At 41.5% G+C, this 27060-nt stretch overlaps 1 protein-coding gene across 1 annotated transcript in view; it reads left to right on the top strand.

The window, feature by feature from the left end:
- Positions 1-27060, top strand: part of glis1b (GLIS family zinc finger 1b) — a 71494-nt gene that overhangs the window by 10046 nt on the left and 34388 nt on the right. The window contains exons 2-3 of the mRNA XM_079349550.1: positions 17080-17272; positions 18616-20113. Of these exons, the coding sequence (XP_079205676.1) occupies positions 17080-17272; positions 18616-20113 (1691 nt within the window). The remainder of the gene's footprint in view (positions 1-17079; positions 17273-18615; positions 20114-27060) is intronic.

The following is a 27060-nucleotide window of genomic DNA, read 5'->3' as shown; positions in this document are numbered from 1 at the left end:
TCTTGAAATAATTCAAACGCAAACATGATCTAGATGTTGACTGACTCATTAAGTTTGTGCAAATACACGTTTAAAAATAAAAGAAAAGGTGTTTCCGAGTGAGATAATGATGCAGAAGGACTGCCAGGTAAACATCATTCATTGCAAATCCGTCACTACGATCCATGAAACTCTTTCTTTGAAATAGTTAGCAGACACAGGCGCGTCAGCAATACCGCATGTTGGCTTTGTAGGATTAGATAGACAGTAACAAATCTCTTACTGTCATCTGTCTACTACACCTAAAATAGATCATCAACAGCCTGCACTAAACTCTGGCAGCTTGCCATAAACTGTGGCAACATCTGCAACCATCAAAAATGACTTGCGGACGACACTCACACTGTGTGTAAAAAGTCAAAAAGTTGTCTTGTGACTTTTCGTCTGACACAAATAAATTCCATTTTTGTAAAGATCTGTTGACGTATGAACATTCAGAATTCAACACCAATATAGAGGATGTTTATACAAACGTAAATACAGAACCAGGATTTACACGTATTTTCAAAGACCTCTTAGGTGCTTACTTTATTAAATCAAAGCTTTTTTTAGGAGGGTTTTTGAATTTGGGTTTTGTGTGGATTTACTGCTTTGGGACAGCTTAACACAAATTGATTTTCTGTGTTTGTTTGTGTATTGAGTCATTTGCACACTGTGTGAGACACGGCATTGTGTGTGTTGGTGGGTGTATACGAGTACATGTCTGTTTTATTGATATATAAAAATAAAGCCAACTGTTAGACGGTCCAATTCTTGATTCCTTAAAAATGTGATCATGATGATTGAGATGGGCATGTTATGTTCAAATAAATAAGAAAGGCTGTCTATCTATCTATCTATCCATCTATCCATCTATCCATCTATCCATCTATCTATCTATCTATCTATCTATCTATCTATCTATCTATCTATCTATCTATCTATCTATCTATCTATCTATCTATCTATCTATCTATCTATCTATCTATCTATCTATCTATCTATCTATCTATCTATCTATCTATCTATCTATCTATCTATCTATCTATCTATCTCATTAAGAGAGGACCTTCTCTCGCCTTCAAACTGATTGGCTCAGAATCTTGGATCTGTTCAGACAATCATCATCCCACAGCTCTAGTAACTAATAAACCTTCCCATAGCAGGAAATGTCTCTTATATATCACCAGCAGCGCTTTTAGGAAGAACATTTAGGATGAGTAACTGGCTCCTTATTCCAAAATGTCCGCACTGAAGTTGCGTCACACATTTAGGAGTGAAGAAAGCAGAAGAGAGCGAGAGATTGTTCTCTCTTCTCTCCTTTCTGTTCGCCTAACTTTTGTTCTTATGAAGTTAGCTCACAGCGCATGCTGACTGATACCGATAAAATGCCTAATCAGGCTCTTTCAGCTCATACTGACAGTGATCTAATAGGCATGTGTTTGAAAGTTGAAATGAATTAGGCTGCGCCAGAACCATGACAGCCAGGTGCTGAACACTTGGCTCAGCATATCGGAAACCCCAGCCAATTGGAAAATGCTTTGCAGAATTTATCTGCAGCCTTTTCCCTTGACAAATTATTTTATTGTTCCCACACAGTTGGTTTTCATTTAGTCTTTTTGGCTAATGATATGCTGAGAGCATGTGGGCTATTGTTATTCCTTTATTCAGCATAGATACTCTGACTGGAAGTGCTCAGATCTGATAGAGCGCTCTGAAGCAAAAGAGGAACCAACCAAAACATGACACACAGAAGATTTACAATCATAGACAGATGGTACGCAGATTATAAGAGGTTAGCATTAAGAGTCAGAACACAATCTTGATAGGCCTATTGCTCTGTATTTTCCTTAAGTACCTCTGTGGCATGACCTCACTGTGACTGTCTGTCAAAGTGGCTTCCTAAAGCAACAACTTCTGTACAAATTCACCTCAGAGAACTCCACCTCAACCCCACCCCCTCCAGAAAACCTTTAATCTTTGAACTCTAACCTTTAATCACATTATTCAGTGTGTCTCATGTACCCGGGCTTGTAGGTATGCTGTGTGAGAGCTGCAGATGGTAGAGATACAGTGAAACTTGCCTCGCGTCCGAGCACTGCACTCTGCCTGACCCGGGCTCACTGCATCAGGACTAGGCCGCTAATCTTTAACAAATGCGGGGAGTCTCCATGACCTGGCCCTCGCTGAGATGGCTTAGTCAAAACAGCCGCTCTGCTCCTGAACACACTTAATTCAAACGCTGATTAACTAACAAATACCTGCTGCTTGTTCTACAGCATTACACAGCCCTGTGCATCCTGCAGCACTGCATGGAGTTTGACAGCATGTTTGCATTTCTGTAGAGGAACAAACAGGCCTACTGTGTTACAGGCTTTTTCAGGATTTGGTGGTTAAACGGTGCAGGATATTTTAGGTATAGTAATTCTCCTCTGAATGAGGAGAGTTTTATTGTGTAAACTTTTGATGTCCCTTGCAGGGATTTAGCTTTTTTTTTTTTTTTTTGACAATGAAGGAAAAGATCTTATGACAGTTTTGCTTCACTGTGAAATCCTTTGATATTTTCCATAATGGCATACAAACAAAAAGGCTTACCAAACATTGCACACCAAATTGACATGTTTTCTTTTCTGCTTGTTCGTATTTGTTACACTCAAACTGTGATTTACATTCACAGTGAAAGTAAATCAACAAAATCAGCAAAAACCAGAATTCAAAATGACAACCGTGAACCAAACAGCCAAGATTTTGACTTTCTGGTTTGAATTGAAGGTTTTTGGATTCAGAAGGGAGCTGCTTTGCTCAAAAAGTTACGTCATCACTCCTTAACCCGACATTAACCCGATTTGACTAAACCGACATTTAATAAGCAAAACTTCTTTTTAAAGGTTCTGGTAGAAATGTTAAGTTGTCAAGTTTTTGTACATTGCTCCTGATCCTTCATCAATTATCAGATATTACCCAGTTTGTCCCTTTTAATGTGTGAATATTGGCCTGCATTTCAGATGGCTTTGGACATCCTATACAATAAAAAAAATTCAGCAGTTTAGGACTGATGCCAGATTCAACTATTGAGTTGGACTTTTGTCAGTGAAATTACTTTGAACAGTTGCTCCCCAGATTTGTTAACGTAACCGTAAACATTACTTAATTCGCATGCAACAATGGTGTTTTTTTTGTCTTGATACTCATAACTGATGGAAATAAATGGCAGTATACATCACCTTTTCCATGTGTATTTTATTATTGCTACATTTTTGTGAACGATTTGATACACAATTAAACCATTCTGCTTCATATTCCAACGTAAAATGTAGAAGTCCAACGGTAACTTAAACTAAATGGAATATTTATTTTTTAAAGAAATTTAGAAAGGATTTCCTTTCATTTGAGTGCTACAACAGGCTGCAGTTTAAGAAATATTTAACCACATTTCAACAAAGGTCAACAGGACTTGTTAGCCATGTCCTTGATAGCTTTGGCTGTAAATGCGTAATTTACCACAGCGCCCACTTTTACGGGCTAAACCCTGTTATTTGACTGGAGAATATGGCCAATCTGGGCCACTGTAAAGATGCCAGTCTTCTACAAGCCTCAAGAGCTCTGAGCCATGAAGGAGTCCAATGAGCGAGGCGAGGCATCAGTATATACTGCAGCCTGCCAAAGTACACTCAATTAACAGCACAAAAAGACTTGCACTGAGAACTCGCATGTTTATGTTAGAGATGATGTAAAACGGCCAGAATTCATATTTCACATCAAAATTCTTTCTTAAGATGTCTTCTCTCATTTTCTAATGTGCAAGGAAACAAACATTTGCATTTCAAAGTTCTTCAAATAAAAATAAATGAAAAGCAAACCTTTTTATGAATTTGGAGACTATATTGGAAAACAGGTCTGGTGGCGAAATGTATATTTTTTTTATGGTTCGTAAAAGAGCTTCAGAATGAATGCCAGTTTATGTGAAAGGCCTGACACATGGTGCAGGCCGGAGTCCTTCAAGGTTCCTTCTTTATTCAGACTTTACACTCTTGGGCAACAAGCAGCCAAACAACACACATAGCAGAGAGCGTTTACTGTGTCGTGTTCTTCTTTCTCGTTGGATTTATTGGCGAGCTACACGATGTCATGCTGCTGCTATGATGGCAAGCTATTACATAGCTGACACGGCTATCACCATCCAGCGTACATCCCGTCGACTAAGCAAGGGTTTGATTGGCTGTGGAAAAGCTAACAGGATCAGGGTTAACTGGAGTAAACCGTATCAAACCGTACTGGACCAGACCAGACCGCTTGGTGGAAATTTGGCTTAGGTGTTTATGTAACTTGTCTTTTGTCAGTTGTACCAATGACCTGTTGCACCATTTGTCTTTGTCGTCATTGTGTGAGCATGTTCTCTAAAACTATGAAATATATTTAAAACACTTAAAACTCAGTCATCATAAAAGGTAAATAAACTAAGATTGAAATGTTACTCAAGGCGCTTGGTCTCACCCACTCTATAACAACAACAGTGTAAAGTTCCCAACCCTGAAGTCATTTCACCAGAGACAAAATGCCTGTCTCAACTAAGAAGTTCCTATTGGCTGACTTGCGTTGTGCGGGACGCAGCAAGAGCAGAAATCATAATAAAAGTGGTCTTATTACAGCCATTAAACAAGAGAAGAAAAACACAGGAGGTCTTTATGGCCTGGACATCTGAAATGCTTACGCAGTGAGAATATATTTGCTCATAAAGCTCTTTGATGGTGGCCCTGTCTGTTGTAACACGCAGCGCTGCTGTCTGTGTCAATAGCTATACTGACCTCCCAGTGCACAAAATTGTATGGGTCTCCAAACGTGTCAGTTGGTACTATTTTGGTGTTTAGTCCCTGAATACACAGGGGATACAGAAGTTTTGCCTTAAAGCCCAAACAGTGGGCTCTTCTTGAGTCTGTCTGAGTCCAGAGGTAGACTTTGAGTTGCAGCCCCCTCCTCCTCTTTCTCCTCTCAGCAGCACTATGGGGCTCTGTTTGATGTGGAGTGATGTATAATGTCTGCTGGACTGTCCATCTTGAATTACCCAGAGGGGTGTGTGTGTCTGTGTGGTGGTGGCAACGGGGTGGTCCTGTATGCCAAAGCCTTTGGTGAATGAAGACTCCCAGTACAATAAAAGAATGGTATTGCTGACTTCCTTAGGTATGTGTATGTTTGAAACCCAACACAGGTTTGCTCAATGGAAAACCTGAGGCCCCCTGTGGACAAAATAGTATGTCTTATCCCTGTGTTGATCTTGACCTGTACATGTATAGGCACTAGGCAGTGTACTCTAGGAAAACAAATATTATATACACATACACATACATAGACACACACACAGAAACACAACATGTGGCAGCAGTTATAGTTACTAAAAATTACGAAATTCCTTGTTTCTGATTGACTGTTTTGGTTTTTTTAGGTCATATCGAGGCATTACAATTAATTTCAATCGGTTTCGTAACCACTCTAAAACTGCTCACAGGGGCTTTAAGCAATTTGCAACAGTAATTTAGGATTTTGAATTAGCTCATAATCCTATTTTAAAGCTTTTTTTGGCCTTTTGCAATTTTTTTAGAGGACATCTTAAAAGAGAAACGGTGAGAGAGTGCTTGCTATGCATGTACGAGCAGAGGAGCACTGGGACCCATGTGGTCTTTGGGTTTGCAAACTTTGCCTTTGTACATAGGCCACCTGCTCTGCCCACTGATTTATAAACTGGCACCCTGGCTCACAATTTTTTATGGTTTGCTGAAAAAGTGTGTCTTAGGTTATATAATTTTTCGTTGAAGTTATTACCAGCATTTCAGTATAACTAATTTGAGGAAAATTGTGTAAGACCATGACCAAACTTCTTCACATTATCAGAATTTGTTACACAGCTGAAGGCTGTCGCTTATGCAATTTCTGTAGTGTTTTTTATTCCATGTATCAGTTTACATACGCAAAAGTCCCTTTTGTCTGAGCCGATAAGCTTTCTTAAATTAGTGACATGAAACAACATCAATAACTCCAATGATCAAATCATCAAATCAAAATCAAAGCTTCCCCTCGGGTACTCGACTGTCAAAGCAAATTGTGGGCTTTTGAAAAACTCAATTTCCTCAAAGAGCCCCATTTTTGAGGTGAATTAACCCCTAATCATCCTGGCTGGCCAATATTTAGTGGCGGACATCGTGGAGAAGCAGTGGCCTCAACTTTAACCAGAAACTTTCAAAGCCAAAACTATTACTATGCAGGCTTTGAACATATCCCTTTCTCAAAGTAGCATTCCTTTATTCTTGTTCTGCAAAACAACCAAAAGTAACAAAGAAGTAGGAAGTGAAATTAGATTCCTCTTTTGGTTACCAAAACATCTGGTTTGGCCCTTGTTTTAGACAACCAGCATGCCCTCTGAGAATAACAGAAGGTTATATGCACTGTGTGAAGGTAAGAAAATAATCATTTTCAAATGTTGCTCCGTTCAAATGTGATCTAATTACCAACAGTTAAATTCAACCTCTCAGTTAAACCACCGACCGTCAAGGAAGTTTTTATCCAGATGTTTTCTCCAACTTTTAATTTCTCTCTCTCCCGATGCTGTCTCGAAACTGTTATAAATTAACAGTAATTGCTTGAAATTGATCACTTGTTTTACAGAAGTCACATAAGTCCTCCACTCTTGTCAAACTGAAATCAATGGCAAGAGCCGTAGCTGTGAGAGAAGAAGAGAGACCATCTGTCAGATGGGCCTCGATACGTCTCTAACATGAAGACACCCTCATGTTCTGTGGTTGAGTTTGGCCACTGCCATTTTCGAGGAATTTCCTGCCATCTGTGTTCAATCGAATTCTCTCACAGATTCAGGATTGCTGGTAAATATTGGATGCTGGTTGAAGAGGACAGAAAGGGTTCTTTGAGTTTTGTACTTGACAGATTCGAGTAACTCATCAGGAATAGTACAGGAACAATACAATAAGTCAATGTTTGGTAGGTAGTCATGAATATGAAGATAACAATGATTGTCAGTCAGTTGATCACTTAAATAACTCAGAAACTATTGAATGGACTGCCATTAAATTTAGTGATAAACTGTCTTAATGAGTGACGTAGTCTGAAGGATGTCCCACATTGGTTTCTGAAGAGGAGTATAAAGCCCAATAATAGAAACGCCTTTCAGGAAATGATGACTAACTCCTAGAATCAGGCAAAGTGTGTGTGTGTGGGGGGGGGGGGACATGATAAATGTATAACTTGTTGCTATGACGCTGATGAAGCAAACCAAGATTTTGATGATCATTCCGGCATGAGCATAATATATATTTTTTATATCCAACACATTTTGTTTGTACTTGTTACATTTTCTGTAGTTAATGTTTCAGCATTCGTTTTACTTTACAATCTGACGTGACGTATAAAAAACAGACTGAATCGATTTATGGTTAGTTTACCTATAAGCATAATTTCATGCCAGTTTTCCCTCTGTTGCTATGCCACATAGAAGAAAAATGAACATTAGAATAACAAATGGGAACCCAGCTGTTGAAACAGTATAGATTTATAGTCTTAATAGAGCAGTTACTACAGATAAAGGGCCACGCTGATGTTTGGCGTGTAGATCTTGTTTCATTACTGTTTCAGAGGGACGCCGGCTGTGTCTTGTACGACTGGAGTGGGCACATGGACAAACTGAGGCCTTTTGTTCTGACCGGAAAAAATGCAGCTTCTGCACTAAGCAGCAATGTTTGTTTTTTTTACAGCAGATTACTGCACACTGGTTATTCTCATCAGTGAACTGATTCCATGCTGAGTTCTGATCCCTGTTGGCCTCGATGCGGTGCCGGGTTGTTCACCAGCCCTGTAAAGGTGTCTGTCACTAGGCCAGACGTTCCTGTCATGTCTGCCGTCCAACTGCATTACGTCTTGTCAGTCTCTCTGGTCCATGAGGGCAGAGCATGGGCCTGATTGATGCTTTGTGCTCTGTTTGGACCTTACAATGTTTTTCAATCAGACTGTAGGATGTGGTTTGGCTGAGCATTCAATCTAAAGATTTGTGATGCCTGATTAATCTTGGCAGTCGACAGATTAGTGGGCAAAATCTTCTAACCAGTGGCTTTGAAGTTTGAAGTAGTTTGTTGATTATACACTTTTTTGTATTATGTCACCATCTGTTTGACCAAAAATAGACAAGTCCCTTTTTTGTGATTGTTAATTGTTGCTTTGATGATATTTTCAGAGGTCAGTTTGTAGACACTGTGCTCAGCTTCTATGCGTCCTTTTTCCCGGATTTGTTGCGATTTGGTCTTAGTTTCATAAGCTCTTCACTTTCTCTCCTCTGATATTATCACATGGTCTTTACTTTACACTGAGAGTTTGGTGCAGCAAACACAGATGGCTTAAACATGTTTTTTTAAACAGCGGCAAAATGTTCTTTATTTATGTTTTGTGCAAATGTGCACATCATTCATCATTCCAGCTATAACTTGTAAACTAGTAAAGTGGACTGAATGTAACGTACCTCTTGGCACAAAGATTTCCAAAAATTAGGCAGAACCACAAACTACATCCTCTCAAATGACCACGAGCTTCACCAGGCACTTTTAGAAAACAGCTGAAAGTTATAAAGCGCATCAGTAGCAGGTCTGTGAGTGAAGTCTTTAAGCAATGAATTCCTAATAATACATGTAGTTAGTGTCGGTGTGTCATTCATGCAGTGTTTACAAACTGTGTTTTTTTTTCATTTAATGAAACCATAGATAAAAGAGACAACATTTCAAGAACAATGTATTGCTTTTTTTCTATCATTTATTTATTATTAATTAATTCTCTCTTTATTTGTTCTTCTTGTCATATTGCTTTTCTTACTATCTTTAATTGTATTAAAGATAGGAAGCCTCCTGTGGATAGGTTTTGAGAGCTAGCATGTATGCTAAAACACCTAAACAATGCAATCTAGTTCCGACCTGTCATGTCCATGCCAAATAAATGATAATAATCTATCTGATATCAAGTATGGATAAAAGACTACATATGTAGCAAGGGCTGGAAGGCCCTGATAGTGGCAGGGTGTTACCACCAGGTGGTGTCATGTACAAGTGTAAAATTATAATTAGGTTAATCAGGGAGGACAGCGGAGAAGACGATTGGCTGTGAGGATGTGAAGGAGGTCATAGGGAGTGATCAGGACGCTGCTTTACATTCAATTTCACTCTGTTAGAGTTCTTTGTGAGTGTATCCTTGTAAGGGTGTGTGTGTTAGAGAAACAGAGACAAAGGTGCGTGTGTTGTGCGGAGTCACATAATCCCTCAATATTTCCTCACATGTATAGGTGCTTTACAGCCTTCCATTTAATCCATGCGGTGGAGTGTTTGGTGTTTGGGACTCGGCGGGCACCGAGGGATTGGGGTGGGTGGGGAATCTTGGTGCGGTGGTTGGGAATGGTACGGTCATTGGCTGCCAACTATTTGTTTGTATTCATGACAGCGGTTTGCGCTGCTCCACTTGAAGAGCCTGGTATTGTGGGGATGCCTGTTTCCCACAGCATGTGCCCTCTTCTTTTACGGGCAGCTTATCATTAACCAACTGCTGCGTTCACCAACACAACCGAAGACTTTATAGTCATTAAGCACAGACAACTAGACATAAACACAGAGAGGTTTAATTAGACCACAGGGTTTCTCTTTGTCAGCTGTTAATATTATTTATTTCATTATATTATTCTTTTGGAGCTGAGGCGAGATATTGCTGTCGAGGCTCAAAGCGTCTTCTTCACTTCATCAGACCTAAGGCGATAGTGTGACCACGCTGACCATGAGAACATGGACAGGAACATGAATACCTGGTTGAGAGCAGTTGAAATCAGCAAGTACAAATTGATCTTTATCCCCATGAAAGTTCTCATGTCTGCTGATACTGGTAATCCTGTTACAAAAACACTGACATTTCTTTGCGCCGACAGTAATTTAATAAAGTTTTTCTTCTTCCCTTCGCTCTGCACCTGCTTTAAGAGGAGCAGGAGCTTTCTCCGTAGACAATGTTATTTTTCATTTACTTGTGCCCTCAGGTTTTTCAATCATACATCCATTACAAAACAAACAAATAAGTTCCGGGACTACGCCGCAGACACAAATATAGACATGAGTTATGAGATTCGGAGAAGCCGGGCAGGATTTGGACCTTAATACACAACATCTGCCGCCGACAAGACCCAAAACCAGAACATAAGCATCCCTCTGTGAAGTCCTGCGGCCTTCGGTCACACACTTGTATCTGTTGACCTGTCTTGTGTTAAAAGGGAGGTTGGAATGGGGGGGGGGGAGAAAGGTGGCAGCAGGTGGGGGCAAGCAGGAATAAAATGATCATTATTAAGTGTTTAAGTGCTGATTGTTATGATTTATGGAGCCAAAGTGGGGCCAGTCTAGGTGTCAAATCACATTTCCAGAGGCATCTGTCTTGCGGTTTTGGCAGCTTGTTGTACCCTGGGTTCAGATGTTTGCATCCCCTACCCCCCCCCCCCCCCCCCCCCCCCCCCCCCCCCCCCCCCCCAACACACACACACACACACACACACACACACACACTGAGACTTTAAGTACAGTACACCTCTGATGGCTCTCCTTTCCTCTCTTCCTAACCCATCCATCCATCTGCACTGCACATCTGCTTTTCATTGAGGCCCTGCATGTCTCCGAAGACTTGAACACATTAAACGCTGGCACAAACACGGTCTTGCTCTGGCACTTAACACGCCGCTTAGGTGACTTAAAAGGGAGAGGCAAGAATTATAGAAAATGAAGTGTCACCGAAATAAAAAATCGCCCTAGATTACCACCAATTACACTTAATAATGCCGTCCAGACCATCTGCTGATCAGATGGAAGAGTAGAATTAAGGACGCTAGAGAGGGGCGAGAAGGAGAGAGTTTCATAGAGCGAGACAGCAACACACACTTCAAACTATGTGATGATGTAGTTTGATCTTTTCTATACTGCAAAGACTGGAATGCGTTGTATGATAACACGTTTATAAATGTGTATCTTGGCATGATAGCTTTGTTGTTTCAGGGGGGTTAACTTCTGCTAGATTGGAGACATGTGTCTGCCCTGCTTTATTAGTCATTTATTAGTCACTGAGGTCAGGGGAGAGTTTTTAGCCAAGGCACAACACTGCTGAACTTGAACATGACTCTGATCATCGGCCCGGAGGCAGCCTGAATAGGTGTACAATTACAGCGCACTCCAACCGGCCATCCCCATTGTGAAATACATCCAGTATGTGAAGCGTGTTCAACAATCAATGTAATCACGGTCACAGTGACCACAGCCCTCCACCAAAAAGTGAGTTGTGCTCCAATTATCAAAAATATCGAGTCTGCCTTCTTTCCTTGTTCCTGTCTTTTGTCTCATTCTTTCAGCCTCCGTGGTCACATTGGCTGCATTAATCAGCAGAGGAAGGATTAGGAAGCTCCGTTCACTCAGGGCGCTGATGCATCAGAGTTTTATAGCGTTGCGCACCATATTCCCAAAAGATTTTCACAAGAAGGGGGCATGACAAATGGATGACATCAGAGTGCATTGTGGGTGATTGGGACCTCTTTTCTCTCCACAGCCTCAGCCAAAAAATAATCACACAGGTCCCAAAACAAGATCTCAAGTATCCATGTTCATCCCTTTATAATTACACTCTTGGAGGAAGCGTTTGTTTTTTTGTATTCACATGAAGTAGAGCATAAAACAGGCAAACTGCTCCTTTAATTTGACTTCTCCTCTAATATGTCTCAGTGAGCTCCTCAGTTTACAGCCAGGCTGCCGGGACGCTCTCTGAAAGGAACGGGCGACTTTAATTATACAGGAGGAAGAGGAGTGATAGATACCATGTGATGACATTTATGGAACGGATCACGCCACTTTAGCTGTAACACATTATTGTTAGATACCATGTTATCAACAGCAGGAATTATTTTTTCACTTACAGTCCTTGTTCATGAGGGATTTTTTTTTTTTTTTAAGGGTGGTGTTTTTAAGGGGCGTATAACAATAGGCTCCTTATTTTGCCTGCGTTTTAACTCAGCGATGCTGACATCAGTGGCTCTCTGTGAGGATGAGCCAGCACATCTGTACATGGTCTCTGTGCTGAGAACAACATTTGCCCCTGGTGCTTTGGCATTGTTTTGCCTCTTTCTTTCTCTGTCTCTGCCACTGCCTACCTGATCTCACGCCCAAACGGCGTCACCCTAATTAGGCCTGAATGTTTGCAACTGTTTATATCAGAGTAACATCCCACCCTGCTTGTTCTAAGGTGCTCACTGAAACTGAAGAAAGATGTTAAATAAGGTAAACGTGACTGTAAATGTAAGGAAGAGTGAAGTTGTACTGTACATACTTCCATCTATCCAGACTACAGCCTTTAAGCTGCTTATAACCATGAGCCCAACCGCTGCCTGATATCTTCCAGTAGGACCCTGTGAGCGTTTCCTAAATCTGGACTAGTCACAAATACTTTGGGCTCGGCAGCTTTGCATCTCCCTACCTGGAGATTTGAGGCAGGTAAACTCTATGTCGTCTTCTCTATCTCTTCTAAAACCTTAATGTTATGGTGTTTTCTTTTTCTTGACCATTGGTTTGTTTCCCTCTCTTTTTGTTGTTGTTTTGAGGTCATTTGTTAGTTTTCATTCGACAACATAGGCTGTTTTAATTACATAGCACTTCCTAATTTTCTTTTTCGAAGTGCAATTTGAAAAATAAAAAAAGGCAATTTTTACTCACTAGCAGTCACAATACTATTTTTACAGGAGCCCATTGATAAGAAAAGTGCTGCATTGTCCCTTTCAGTTTGGCTTTTAGAAATCAGCTTATTTCACGAGATGTAATTTTCTGCAAAGCTAGTTTTCCCTTTAATGTGCGACCAGAACTCAGATAAACGGCCAAAGGAACTTGCAACTTCTTCTCTTCTCTTCTTAACTACAAACTTTTCACAATTAAAATTACAATTTGAATGCCCCCACCCCCCACACACACACACACACATTCTCTCCCTCTTTTATTTAAACACTGACTTCTCTCTTTGCTGCTGTTGCTGCTGTTAAGTGTTGTACATTTCACCTTACTCTCTGTTGCTGTCTCAGGCCTCCACCTCTTTCTCAGACTAAGCTCTAACACACAATGAAATGTTCAACGCTGAATTACCATGGCACATTCAATATAAACTGAATTTACTGTTGGATCCGATCCAAGCCGCCATATGTTAAGGAGTCTGTTTCCCCGAGCAGAGCATGACTGATTTTGTTAATGTAGCAAAGCTCTAAATCACCGGAGCGCAAACTTTCTGCAGCACGGGGATCAAGACTTTTAACACTCATTTAACACTCCGGCTATAATGTACTGGAGACACTCAGAAGGCGTCTCTAGCTTTCGCAACGTGATGTAGCACTCATCACAAGTGTTTGACAAAGGAGCACAGGGAAGCAGGTCTTTTTCTTTTTAGCCCGTTCTGGAAGTTTGATCTTCTTTTTACCTGCACAAGTGATTTAAAGCCACAAGTGATTTAACAATGGTTTCAGTGACAAAGCCATACTGGATTTCTTTAATCAAGCTCAGACAATTTAGACACAAATACAATTTAAAATTTACTTTTTAGTAATGAATTTTGTCAAAAAGTGTTTACTGTTTTCTGTTTCTAAACTAAAAACAGTTGTATTTGATATTTCTGCACTAACAATAAATCACATGAGTACCAGCACATGAATGGAGTCTGAACAAATAGTGACAAACCCACAGCTCGTTATCAGCGGACTGACTCAACCTTCTATTCAGCTCAGAAACTTAAGTTTAAAGGCCGCCACTTCCCTGTGTGTTTCACTCTCATCCCTCAATGTTAAGTTCATCTTGTTTCTGCAGCTTCCAATTAGAAAAGAAATCAGTTTTTGCAGGTCTGAGTAAAAGTGTTTTGATATTAGTTATTTACTTACGATTAAGAATTAATATGTTAGTAACTATTAATATGTTAGTATCAGTAATAAAGCCCAACGGATTAATCGGCCAGCTGATATAAGCGTCCGGTGACTATCAGTATCACAGATAGCAGAGTGTGATGTCTGGATTACAACAAGCATTCTCACTCTACAGAGAGACATGCGGTAATGCATGTACATGCACAGTTGAGAGACCATCTTTTCGAAAAGCATTTTATAACGGCAATCTTTGGGATCAACACAATAAATGTGTGTATATTTAATTCAATCTCTACATAAATCAATATATCAGAATCAGAGTTTTTTTCTCCCCAACATCATATTAGTATCAGCCCTAAAAATCCCATATCAGTAATGATGCCAGCTAAGGTGTTCATTATGTTACCTGGCCTATCAGTGTGTCAGTATTTGTGTAATGTTTAAATGTGTTTTCCTATCAATCCTTTTACATATCTACAGAGGAAACATATGTAACAGCTGTACATTTTTTCTTTATTGAAATGGTTTCAAACATGCAGAATGTGTTTTTAATTTGGAAAAATGTGATCATGCAATAAATAAACAGGAATATGAATCTGACCGGATGTATGCCAGGGTTTATTTATTTACATTTGTCTGATTCATTTTGGACGACCCGACCAAACAAATAATGACATCCTCTCTAGGTGCTCTGACAACCAAACTCTGGCCCTGAGTGCTGTTTCCGTCGACTGTAATTGTATGTATAGTCTGTTTTTACTATCTGTCTGTTTAAAATGGTCTTTTTAGTGCTCTTCTGTGTCTTACTTATTTTAATGGTGGATTTTTCCTGGCAAATATTCTGTGTTGTAGAAAAATAGCAAAAGTGTTGTCTCATAATTTGTGTGACATTTATTGGACTGCTTGTTGTTTGTTTGCGTTTTATGTACTGGTGACGATCATACGTGTGTGACAGAGAGCATGTGCATCCAGTCAAAGCCTCATTGACCCCCTGCCAGCCCATCCATTGTTTTATGATGACATTATTTTATTTGATTGGTTGCATTGTTGTGTTCATGCGTAAGGATAGTCCAGGCCTAATTAAGCGACCGCTGATGATGTTAGTCATCTAAAGACTGAGTCATGTCACTTCTGGCCATCCTGATTGAATTACTCCTGACTTGAGGCAGGGAAACTCTTGGCGGCACATCAGCGAGCCTTGAACCCTTCATACAGAAACACACTTGTATTCCCTCAGCCAACAGGCAGTGAAATATAAAGTCATACAAAAAGAAAAGGTTTTTAGTAAACAGAGTGATTTGTATTGCTTGAAAACAGACCCGAGCTGAGAAACATCTTGCGTTCTGTTAACGGCTTTGAGTGAAACCAGTGTTATTCCTTTGGTCCCCTGGCGATACTGGACTGTTTGCGTTGCTCGCTGTGCCTTTTCTCCGTGTCTTTGTGTTTTCGCTGTGACCCGTGAATAGACAAATGTAGAGGGGACTAATGATACATCAGCTGTAGGAGGGATATGTCAAAAGATGTTACTTAAACTGTGGATAACATGGCTCACAAAGTTTCCGTGTTTTCTCTTGTCTTTTGTTTGTCCGTGTAACCTTTTTCCCATATTCCCAAACTCGTCCTTACTCTGTTGACTCTCCCTCTCCATCTGTTACTCATGTTGTAATATCTGTTTTATTTTGTTTCCTATTTCATCTACCCACCAAATCTTTATGGCGCTGAATATTCCTCCAATATAGGAGTGTTTTTTTTTTCTTGTATTTTTTAACCCATATCCCTCTTTTTCATTTGTGTCCACTTCCTTTTTACTCTTTTTACATACAGGGTGCTTAGTTGACTTTTTTTTCACAATACTTCATGGTGTGATAACGTTGTCAATAACATCATTAGGAGAAAATTGAGTTTGAGAAATTGAGTTAGGAGAGTTGGAACAGGGGACATGTGGCCGCCAGCACATGAATGTGTGGGGATATCGACTTTCCCTTCACAATTATTTCCTCATACAGCGAGGTCCTCTCTTTCATCACCACCTCTCTTGTTTTGTTTCGTGATGTTTCGTTGATATTCATAAAGTGTCTCTTTTATAGCTTGATGTTCAAGTTTGAATGATGAATCTAATTAAATTAAATAAATACTGTGTGATAAAGGCAAGCAAAACAATTAATAACAAACATAAGAGACAGAGTAAAGCATTCTTTTAGGGCAAATAAAAGATTTGAAACACTCAACACTGCTGCTAAAGTAAAAGATAAACACAAAACAAAGGCAATATATTGAATACAACTTTAAACCAATATGTTTTCAGAGCAATATGTTTACAATAAAGAGAGCTTTAGGCCTTGGAATAAAACCAGAATACTTGATTAAAAACAACAACCTTATTGACTTTTCTTAATATTCGCACCATTTAAAGTTATGAAATATTATTTTTCTGAATGATACCTTCATCACAGTGACTATGTTACATCAGTTTGTTTTTTTTAATAAAAGACAAAACATCTTCTGAAGGTTCTTAGAATTAACACTTTCAAATAACAGTTCAGCCCCTTTAATAACCCCCCCACACACCCAAAAAGAAGTATGTATTAATTAATAGGAATTTTCTCAAATGCATTTATGTTAACCCTCTTTGTCTACTGTTGGTAATTGTCATGGAACGTTTGCACTTACAGTTCCTAATTGAAACAACAGTGACACTTTAATTGGCTGGCTCTTCCGGACACATTCATTTGGGGGAGTTTGTTTTTCTTAAGACGATACATCTCCAATTGGGTGACAGTTCCTCAATTACTCTCGCAATAATATTTGGAAATAAATCTCTCTGGCTGTATTCTCAGTGTCACTATCTGGGCTCTGCCACAAAGAGCTCTGCATACAGTATATCACCAGACGCAAGCCAACAATTATTCCTCAGGAGACAATTAATAAACTAATAGGATTTCAACATGTCACTGATGGCACTGATCCCACTTTAAACTGATTATTCTTCCAAAGCAGTAGATTACTGGGTCCAGTTGGCACGGCGACTTTTTAATTTGTTACTTTTGGTCACTGCTCTGCTCTAACATATACCAATAACTTCAACTCTAAAGTGATTCATATCCTTTTTTTTTTAGTGAACGGGGCCTACTGCTCAGAGAAGGATGCAGACGGCGAGCTGGGTGACGCCGACGGCTCCCTGATGCGATGTGGGCAGAGCTTGCCAATGCTAGTGGGAGGTCATTTAGGGGGGCTTTACAGCCAGAGCCTCCACTGTGGCAGAGTTGAACCGGACCTCCTTCTGCAGGACGGTCCTCACCAAGACACCAGGTAAACTGTCATTGTCATGCCACTTTAAAATGGTTGTTGTTCCTGTTCCAGTCTTGAACGCTTCCTGTGGGTGTAGTATTACTAACAATATGCAGGTACAATGTGTTTCCCATTATCTTTGCTTTTGTAAAGCAAATGCACACATATGTAGCTGGAAAGCTTTACGGCATCTCGTGAAAAAAAACGAGAAGGGGTCCAAAGTACAACATTTATGTTGCACTAATGCGATTCTTCTGCTGTGCAACTTTGACTACTGTAAGTCATAGGACTCCCCAGGAAAGCTTTCTTTCATGGGTTATGGGGTTTATCCTCCTTCTTTTCCCTCCTCCTTTCTCTCCCTCTATCTTCAACCATACAACCCAAACAGTTTTTGGACAGACAGTCAACCCTCACATATTGTCTTTCAATATTTTTGCTGCAGCCAAACAGGAAATGGCGTTCGACCAAAAAAAAGCAAAGGGGAGGTGAAACCTTTATTAACAACAACAACAGCAGCAGCAGCAGCAGCAGCAGCAGCAGCAGCAGCGACAAAGTCCGCCTGTGGCTCTGTAAAGTCCAAGCTAGCAATAGCTCTGCTCTTTCCCCCAATGTGTTCAGTGTGGGGGGGAGGGGAGGACAAAGATGATGCCTTCATGAGACAGCCTGCAGAAAAGCGAGCTCTTCTCACATCACTCAGGGGCTTTGGACAAAATCCATAATGAGCCAACTGACAGGAATGATTATGTAGGAGATCACAGCAACGCATGGAGAAATCTGACCCCAGTTCCCCATTCAGCAGGGCAAAGATTCCCACCATAATACACAGTATTGTCAAAAGTGACCCTTCACAGGCTGCAATTATGTCACCAAAAACAGGTGACTCCCTATTTATCCCCAAAGTTGGGTTTGGTTTAACCCTTTTGTGTCATCAAAGCCTGTCAGATGGACACACTAGCCAGTGGCCTCTCAGTCTCAGCAGCCACCCCCACCCACCCCCCTTTCTTATACTTAGCCATAAATGCCCATTCATGTCCCCTCACTACCACAGGATCCTGTTTCATTTATTCATGAAAACACTTTGAATCTTTGGCATTGGTGTGCAACATCACCTTATACCTGCATCCATAAACTGGCCTAATTAATAAAAAGAGAGCTAATTGCTAATGCCAACAAGTCAATGCTAATTTACAATGACTTGACTTTTCGTAATACTTAGAGGAAGATTGAAGGTGAATGGTTTGCAGGAGGCAAAGCTCTGCCATTGCATAGTGCTGCTGGTGGGAAGGATCAACCAGCCACAATCTGTCATCAGGCTGCAAGCTAATAGCGCTCATATTCCCGTCTGTGTCCTTTTCTCCTTACAGATCCTCCGCTGGCTTCCAAAGGACCCTGCCGGGGGCCTCACCCGGCCAGGGCTGTGGCAATGCCAATGGGCCTCACTCCTCTCTGCACTACCCGATCAAACAGGAGAACCCAATGGGCTATAAGATCTCCAACACCGGGTCCAGGGTCCAAGCCACCCTTCAGGCTGGGTTTCAGAACTGCAGGACGGGCCAAGTAGTTGGGACACCACAAGTTAGCAACAGTAATGGCGTGTGCACTGTCAGTGGTGTAAGCATTGCTGTATCAGGGGACGCAGTGCCGTTTAATAATGAAAATGGCTCCTCCCCGCTGGCTTTGTCACCAACTGGCTCCCGTCATTCAGCGCGGCTGCTCAGTGCTAGCAGTCAGAAGAGACGCTGCCTGTCCCTGGCCTCACAGTCCAACGGGGCTGCAACGGGTTCGCAATCAAATTCTGGCACTGTTTCTGAAGAGATCAATATCACCGCCATCATCTGCTCCTCCTCCCAGATGTCAATGGTTGCCTGCGTCAACGGGGTCCGCACTAACCTCTCGCCAATCCACGCTAGCAGTGCCGGCTTTTCCTCCTCTTCCTCCTCCTCTTCGACATCCCCACTTTCCAACTCCCGCTCACGAGAAGCCCCCCAGAGGCCCCCACCGCACGGCAAACCCCAACAGGCCTTAGTACAAGAGAGCTGTCGGCTGTCGTCACCTGTCACCTGCTTACTCTCACTCTCCTCCTCCTCCACTTCGTCCTCTTCGTCGGTGTCGTCAGCCGAGCCGGAGCAGGGTCAGGGGCTTTGTGAGGAACAGGGCTCCATGCTACAGGGGCGGGGGACTGGAGGAACAGATGGGGGGGTCGTTGGAGGAGGAGGAGGTGGGGGGCAGGACCAGTTAGGGCTGTTGATGAGTCGGGCTTTGATGTCTGGGATGCTGCATTCAGGGCCCGAATCTGGCGCTCTTATGGATGGGAGCCAAAGATCAGGGGCTGCGATGAAGCAGGAGCCCCTGGATGATTTTTCTCCCAGTGAAGACGAGCTCTTTCAGCACCACTATCATCATCACCAACCCCTAAGTGGCCGCAGTGGGCACCTTTGTCACCCTCACCAACCCTCTCGCCCTGCTATGCCTCCTCCCTACCACTTGCACCAATATGTGGGACCCAGTCCTGGGGGGCTGATGCAACCCCAGGGCCAGCAAACAGCACCAACCTCTTCCTTGGGACTCAAACCAACCACCAGATGCCCCCCTGGGTCTCACTCGACCCAAGAGCGGGATGAAGTTGGAGGAGGAGCATTGGCTGACAGGCAAGTTTGTCGCTGGATTGATTGCAGTGCTGCGTATGAGCAGCAGGAGGAGCTGGTGAGGCACATTGAGAAGGTCCACATTGACCAGCGCAAAGGTGAGGACTTCACCTGTTTCTGGGCCGGCTGCATTCGCCGCTACAAGCCCTTCAACGCCCGCTACAAGCTGCTTATTCACATGAGAGTCCACTCTGGAGAGAAACCGAACAAGTGTATGGTGAGTCATCAGAATCCTGCAACATTATGGAACAAGCACCTACACAGACAACAGAGAGGTTAATGGTATTCACAATGCACACAGTACATCCAGTGAGTTAAATCCCCTCAAAGAAGGTTGTCTTTTTTAGACTTATTTTTGCTTCTTATTGAAAGGATTACGTTCCATTTCTTCCACGGTTTGAAATGAGTTTAGTTTGTCCTACAATTGAATCCATCTGGTTTTAAATTTAAACTAAACCACATATTGTTTAGATTAATGCACTCCCCCAAGATGACTTTTCCTCAAGATTCACATCCATTTTGTCATTAAAAAAAAAAACCTCGACTTGCTTCACTTCTGATTATTTCTCAACACCAACTCCTATTTTGTTTCAGTTGAGAAACTGTTGTGATTGTTCGCTCTGTACTTTTTAAGTGGAACATGAAAAAAAAAACATTATTATTTCCCCTGAAGATGTGGCAAGAGCAGCATTTCCTTGTCAGTATAGATAGATTTGTGGTTGTTTATTTTACAGGTAAGTTTCCAATTCCACAAGTCAACACACTAATCAATGTCAAGCTGTCACTCCCCCGCGTCTGTTAGTGCATGGAAAAAGCCCTCCAACTCTAAGAGGGATTTAGTCCAAATACACAATTAGTCCACAATTTGTGTAGGGCGAAGCTATGTTTATTTTCACAAGCACTCCGCTTTTTTGAGGAGGGATTCAGATGATGAAAAGGCAACACATATGGTTAACAAAACCAAACAATGCCTACATTTGATCCTTTAAAAAACGGAGGCTTTAAATGTTTGGCTGTCCCACAAGTATTAAATGCTTCATATTCAAGCCAAATACAGGGAGAAATGCAGTAGTCTGGAGAAGCTGATCCGCACAGGGATCGTCAGTAATATGCACTCGTCTTGCTCAATTCACGGCTTCACCTAAAGGCCACTGTCAGAAGTGGTCCTCTTCAAGTTCAGGAACCCATCCAAGTCCTAATTATCAAAGCACTGAGTCTGCAATATTACCACAGCACCTGTTTTATCTCAAGGCCTTTTTTACTCCAAAAAGTAAATAATACCAGGTCTTGCTTGTTTTTCTAAATAACAGTGGCTTGTATAATTCCCTGGGCTGAGGGTCTGTTAATAGAAAGTTGTTTTTAAAGGCAGTTTTCTGGTGAGTTGGATTAGAAATTCATGTTTATTCTGGCTGATTCTGGTACTTGTTAGTGAGCTCAAACACAAAAAACGCAACTGTTGCTGCTGCTTTGTGTCACTTTGTGTTGTCTGCGGCTTCGCATGATGTAAAAATGTGGAAATAGTGATCTGAATTTTCAGTTCCCCAACTGTTAATTCTGCTTAAGGAGTGTGTTTTATGTAACCTTTTAAATTGTCTCTTCTTTTTTTTCCCGAAGTTATTCTTGTCACTCCTCGACGCTCTCTCTGTCTTTGTCCCAGCGAGGTCTGAAGTCACATTTGGGCGACACGTGGCAAACAGACAACGACTAAATGTTTGAATGTGTATTCAGTGTATGCATGAATATGTCACTGTGAGGTGTGTGCGTGTGTATGTGTTTATGTGTGTTGTTTGAGATGTTTACCACATGTGAGCGCTGGAACAAGTCAGCTCAGTGTGGACGAGCTGCTGGACTCTGTCTGCTGGACATGAGGCGCTGAGAAACTACAGCTACACAACCTAACCTCCTCATCACCTTGATCCCAAGCACACACACACACACACACACGTGAACACGCTTATTCACATGCTCGTTAAAAACGACACATTGTTCTCATTGACTTTCACAATAGGAAGTATTGATTCTGTGTACCGTACGTAACACTCCTGCTTTTCCAACAGAACATAAACAGAAAAGTGAAATGTTTCCAATCTTGAATCAACAAGTGTAATCAGCAGGGATTGAATGTGTGTTGATGTGGGACTCTAACAGATAAACGTGGAGAGCCAGAGAAAATAAACACACTCTCTGTGAGTATTTGTAGCTGTATTTGTGTTTTCCCTATAATCTATAGCGATTTAAGGAAGTACTTTGTTGGAGACCCAAAGTTTCTGTTTGCGTTGTATAAAAAGGAACATTTTTCACGTTTTTTAAGTGTGTCAAGTCTCAACTCTATTTTGTCTGAGCTTGTGTGCTTTTTGGCACAGATTCCTTCTGTGTTCAGGGCAATAAACAAAGGCATTTGAGAATCTGAACAATTTGTATAGAGGACGCAGATGAGACATTCGGTTTTTTTGGACCAAAAACGGAGCAAAACATTTTATTATCTTTCTGCAGATTCATGCTCATGAAACAGGGGCCTCCTCACATCCAAGCATAGCACGTCTCTCTCCTCTTCTCTCCCTCTCACTCTGCTTCCCTCTCTATATACAGTATAAACTGGATCTCGTTCTCCTCACACAGCTGCTCAGCATTAGCTTCATGCTGCGTCTTGGCAGGAAAAAGTCATTATCACAACACGCTAGTTGTAGGCCCGAAACCTCTGCATGGGCTTGTCACAGTCCATACCTGGATAATATTTAAAGAAGTTTCCCATTTGAAAAATGTCAGCTCCTTCCATATGTAGATGGCTGAGTTTGTGGCTCTTCAAAAAAGTGTTGTTACCTTTTGCTTGGGTTCCTGCTTCCCGCCAATTAAAGGCGGCCCTGGGCTGTTGTGTAGGGCAGGCGAACACTGAAGGGCATGGGCCAAGAGGAAACAACATAATCTCACTGCAATATCCTGTTGTGTTTCATGCCTAATTCACTTGTTGTTTTAGTTTATTACTTTTTTTCCCCTGTGTCTGCATAAATATTAAAAATATATCCAGCAGAAGTAACCCTTACATGGTCCCAGACTTTGATATTGTTCTGCGTTGTCAGTGGATTTGAAGCGTCTGAAAACAGGACTGTGGGCTATGAGGGTCAGAAAATACCCCCATAACTGCAGGCACTGTGTGTGCAGAGGACACGACAGTTACATGGAGCAGAGTGACTTGAGGCAGGAGTGCAGCTCTGTCTGATTTATATGGTTTGTTGGCATCGTTTTATTGGTTTTATCCTGTCTGTCTGTCTGTCTGTCTGTCTGTCTGTCTGTCTGTCTGTCTGTCTGTCTGTCTGTCTGTCTGTCTGTCTGTCTGTCTGTCTGTCTGTCTGTCTGTCTGTCTGTCTGTCTGTCTGTCTGTCTGTCTGTCTGTCCATGGATGAGACTGAGGGCCAGCCACCCATTTAACAGTTATAAAATGTAGCCAGCATTAGGTGCTTAATGGGATCAAATCCAATAAACATGCTCTCACACACACACACACACACACACACACACACACACACACACACACAGACTCACCGACCCACTCAGTAAAACCACTTGTTGAAGGAAAGTTGGATGTTGAGGCCAGGTGGTTAAATAAAAAAAGGTGTAGATCATGGATTTTTTTTTCCTCACTTGTGTGAGACCTGCAAACATGTACTTTACTTTTAGATTCACCTCTCTGATTTCTGGAGAAGAGAGGCAAAATCCCTCAATTGCAGATGTTAAGAAGAAGCTTGCTAGTAGTTGCCAAGATGGCGTCTCTGTTCCGGGGTAAATGGAGTCTTTTGTGAGCAATCAGCTCGGACACAGGAGATGAAACAGGGAGTGCCATTAGCTAATTAAAACTGAGGTTCAGCACATGACCAGACTTTCTCTCTGAATGCTGCCTGAAACTGGAGTCGTCTGGGCACAGGTTGCGGGCGGCGAGTGACGTTGATATTAATGTGTTTGTACCCGTTTGAGCCTCTAACACTCAGGCTTGTCTGGACAATTTAAAGGCCAGAATCCCCCGACTCCAGCTCCTGAATCACCAGGGCCAAAAAAAAAAAAGCGGTACCTGATATATGTCTTGTTTTCTTTTAACAGATGCTAAAGAGCAGTGAGAGCACTTAGAAGGAGATGCTAGGTTGTAAAGATGTTGGATTTATGCACTGAGAAATGAAAATAAAAGATTCTTCTCATACTCCAAAGAAGCATGTTATTGCTCATTTGATAATAAAAAGAATCAGCATGCAGTTACATCATGCAGACATTCAGACCGACCTGAGTAACTCATGTATTCATAGAAACCAAATTACCAACACAAAATACTTCATATTAGCAAAACTAAAAGCTTCAGGCTGCATACACACACATTGACTTTGTCGAAAGGAGAGGTCTGTGCATGGCTCATTTAGAGTTATCAGGGTCAGTAGTCAAGAAAGAGCATTGATCTAACATGTCAGGAATAACTGTGTGCTTCAGAAACAGAGCTCAGAGAGTCTGTTAAGTCAGGAAAAATGCAGAGACCTAATCTGGCCTGAAGAAAAACCTTGGGAAAATCAATTTACAGCAACTTTATATGAAGGTCCTCCTGTACCTCTGCTATTCACTAAATACTTCTCAGAATAAATGTTGTCAAGCAGAATGAGTTCATCAGGTAGTTAGGTAATACCGCTTTTAAAAAGCCCATAATCCTCTGCCTATCTTTAAATTCTGTTGTTTCCCTTGGCAGTGCGGCCGTCATGCTAATAGTAACACAACACTGTCCACATGTGATGTCAGTGTGATGAAACTGCTGGCTGAAGGCTCTGGGACTGAATGAAAGCTTTGAATAGATGGATCCTGCTTGTTTGAGTGAGCCAGGCCAACGTCTTGTCAGCCCAAACAAAAAAAAGTTTTTTCCAGTCAAATTGCTGCAAAGTAGTCCAATAGTGTCCAACATGACCCCCACCTCCTTCGCTCTACCACTTCCTATCAGGAAATACACACAAAACCAGGACAAAGTCAGTCTGTTTGTCACACAAACCCAACAGAGTTATTCCAAGATTCTTTTCAGTATGAATGTTTAATATGATTTATTATACATAATCCTATAAAACATTATTGTTTAAAAGGGCGGTCTGTGTTATGTATATATATTTAAATACAGTGGATTAATTGGGAAGCATTGCAGAAATGCTTCTAGGTTAGCAGGTTAGCTTCAAGTGTAATATATTTAGGTAAAACAAGCCACCACACCTTTATGCACACACATGCTCAACCATATTTAGTAGCAGAAGACACAAAGCAGTCTGCATTCATTTATCTGCTTCTCTTGCTCATGAAGAAAACTGCTTGCAATGAATCTCGGTATAAAAAGCACAACAAGAGCAGTGGAATAATGTCTTTAATACTATTCATACATTTGATACGCTGCTGGAGCTTCAAAGGTCAAAGCACTACAGCTTCCTTACTTTCAACCTCATCACCAGGTATCAAAGCATGCAGGGTTTACTACATGTGATAGAGTCTAATTGCATTTGTCTGGAATGCGATATTTTGAGTTTCCCAATTTCCTCGACATTTTATCACGCTCCAGCATCAGAAACCTGAAGACCCAGGGCTGCGGCTGGTTATACATTGCGGAGAGATTGTGTCATAATTGTGTCCCATCCAAAAACGTAATCAGTTTAACCTCTCTACTGAGCCAGATCAGTTTACTAATACATCGGGTGGATGAAGCGTGAGTGTGTTTTCAGGGTTTCTTTCTTGTTTCAGGGCTGCAAACCTGATTTTTGTAACACATGTAGGCTGATTTGATGGAGACTGGCTGCGGGGACTGCTTTTGAAGTCATGGGCATTTTCTAGACTCTCTTGTCGACTCTTGAAAAATGTCCCACTGGTTGTTAGTGCTCAACAGTTTTTTTAGTATTTTACTGCACTCTGTTATGGATCATGTGTAGTGAGGAGGCGTATATACTGTATCTGTTTGTCTGTAGTTTTTTACAGGAAAAGCACATGACTGCTCCTTTCTCATCTGAGGCTGAGTCCTCTACCACTCCTCGCATTCACACACTAGCTTCATTTTGAGCCCGGGCATAAGTTGTACCACAGCAACTGCTCTGCAAACATACAAACCAAACAGTTACGTTTGTTGTGCATGTGCTACGTTTGCGGGTTGAACAAAGGTAAAGCTCTAAGAGATGTTTGTCGTTTGTATTTTTGCTGACTCATCAGGGTGGCAGAGGGCACCGCACAAGAACCAAGTCCAGAGCAACATTTACCACCAACCGCCTTCACAGCACCCACCACAAAGCAAACAAGAAGGACATTTATACACACTGGGACCACTTCTGCCTCAGGGCCACACCACAGCCCCAGGACGACAGTATCCCTCCACCCAGGCAGACCCACACAGCACACATGGCTAGACCTACAGCTAATACGTATGAGAAAACGAGTAGCTACCGTGCAAAACAAACACTAAGAGAAGTATGGATAAATTATGTAGCGAAAGACATGTTTACATTTAGGGTGTCAAGTTTAAATTATGCACTGCAGTGTTCTGTGGTTAGTGTGCCGGCTTTAATTTGTATGTTTAAGAAACAGAGTGAAGGTTGGAAGAAACGGAGCCAGACAGGCGATTCAGCTCCACTGATGTCATCCTAAAGAAAGAAAAAAAACCTACAGTTTTTTTGCCCAGAATTCATCACAAGACATTATGCATGACAAGTGATTTGGTATGCACTGAATGCAGTGCATTTTTGAAGCGTTAGCAAAGCTGTTGCGGACACAACTTCAGTGTTTGTTTCAATTGGTTGAGGTTTCCAAGCTGAGATGTTTGTGTGTTTATACTGTCAGGATGTTCGGGGTTTTTTTTAAATGCCCAACAGAGAGTTAGAGACTGAAGAGAGAGCCGAAAAAGAAAGATCCAAGTTGAATATTGAGGCTTGGGTTGTAGAGGCACATCTATTAAAACAGTGAGACCACATCTAATATAACGATTGATAAGGAGAGAGAGAGAGAGAGAGAGAGAGAGAGAGAGTGAGAGTGGAACTGTCAGAGGGAGAAAGAGAGAGAGAGAACCAAAAACGTATGCACTGGGACATATAGGGACAAAATACACAATGATTCACTTTGTTAGTACACTATTTTATGATCGTGTGACTCTGATATTTCAGCTTGGATTTACCTCTC

Source organism: Symphodus melops, assembly GCF_947650265.1.
Source record: "Symphodus melops genome assembly, chromosome: 8".
Taxonomy (NCBI): Eukaryota; Metazoa; Chordata; class Actinopteri; order Labriformes; family Labridae; genus Symphodus; species Symphodus melops.
The sequence above is the reverse complement of the archived record's forward strand: the minus strand, read 5'-3'. Positions and strand labels throughout refer to the sequence as shown.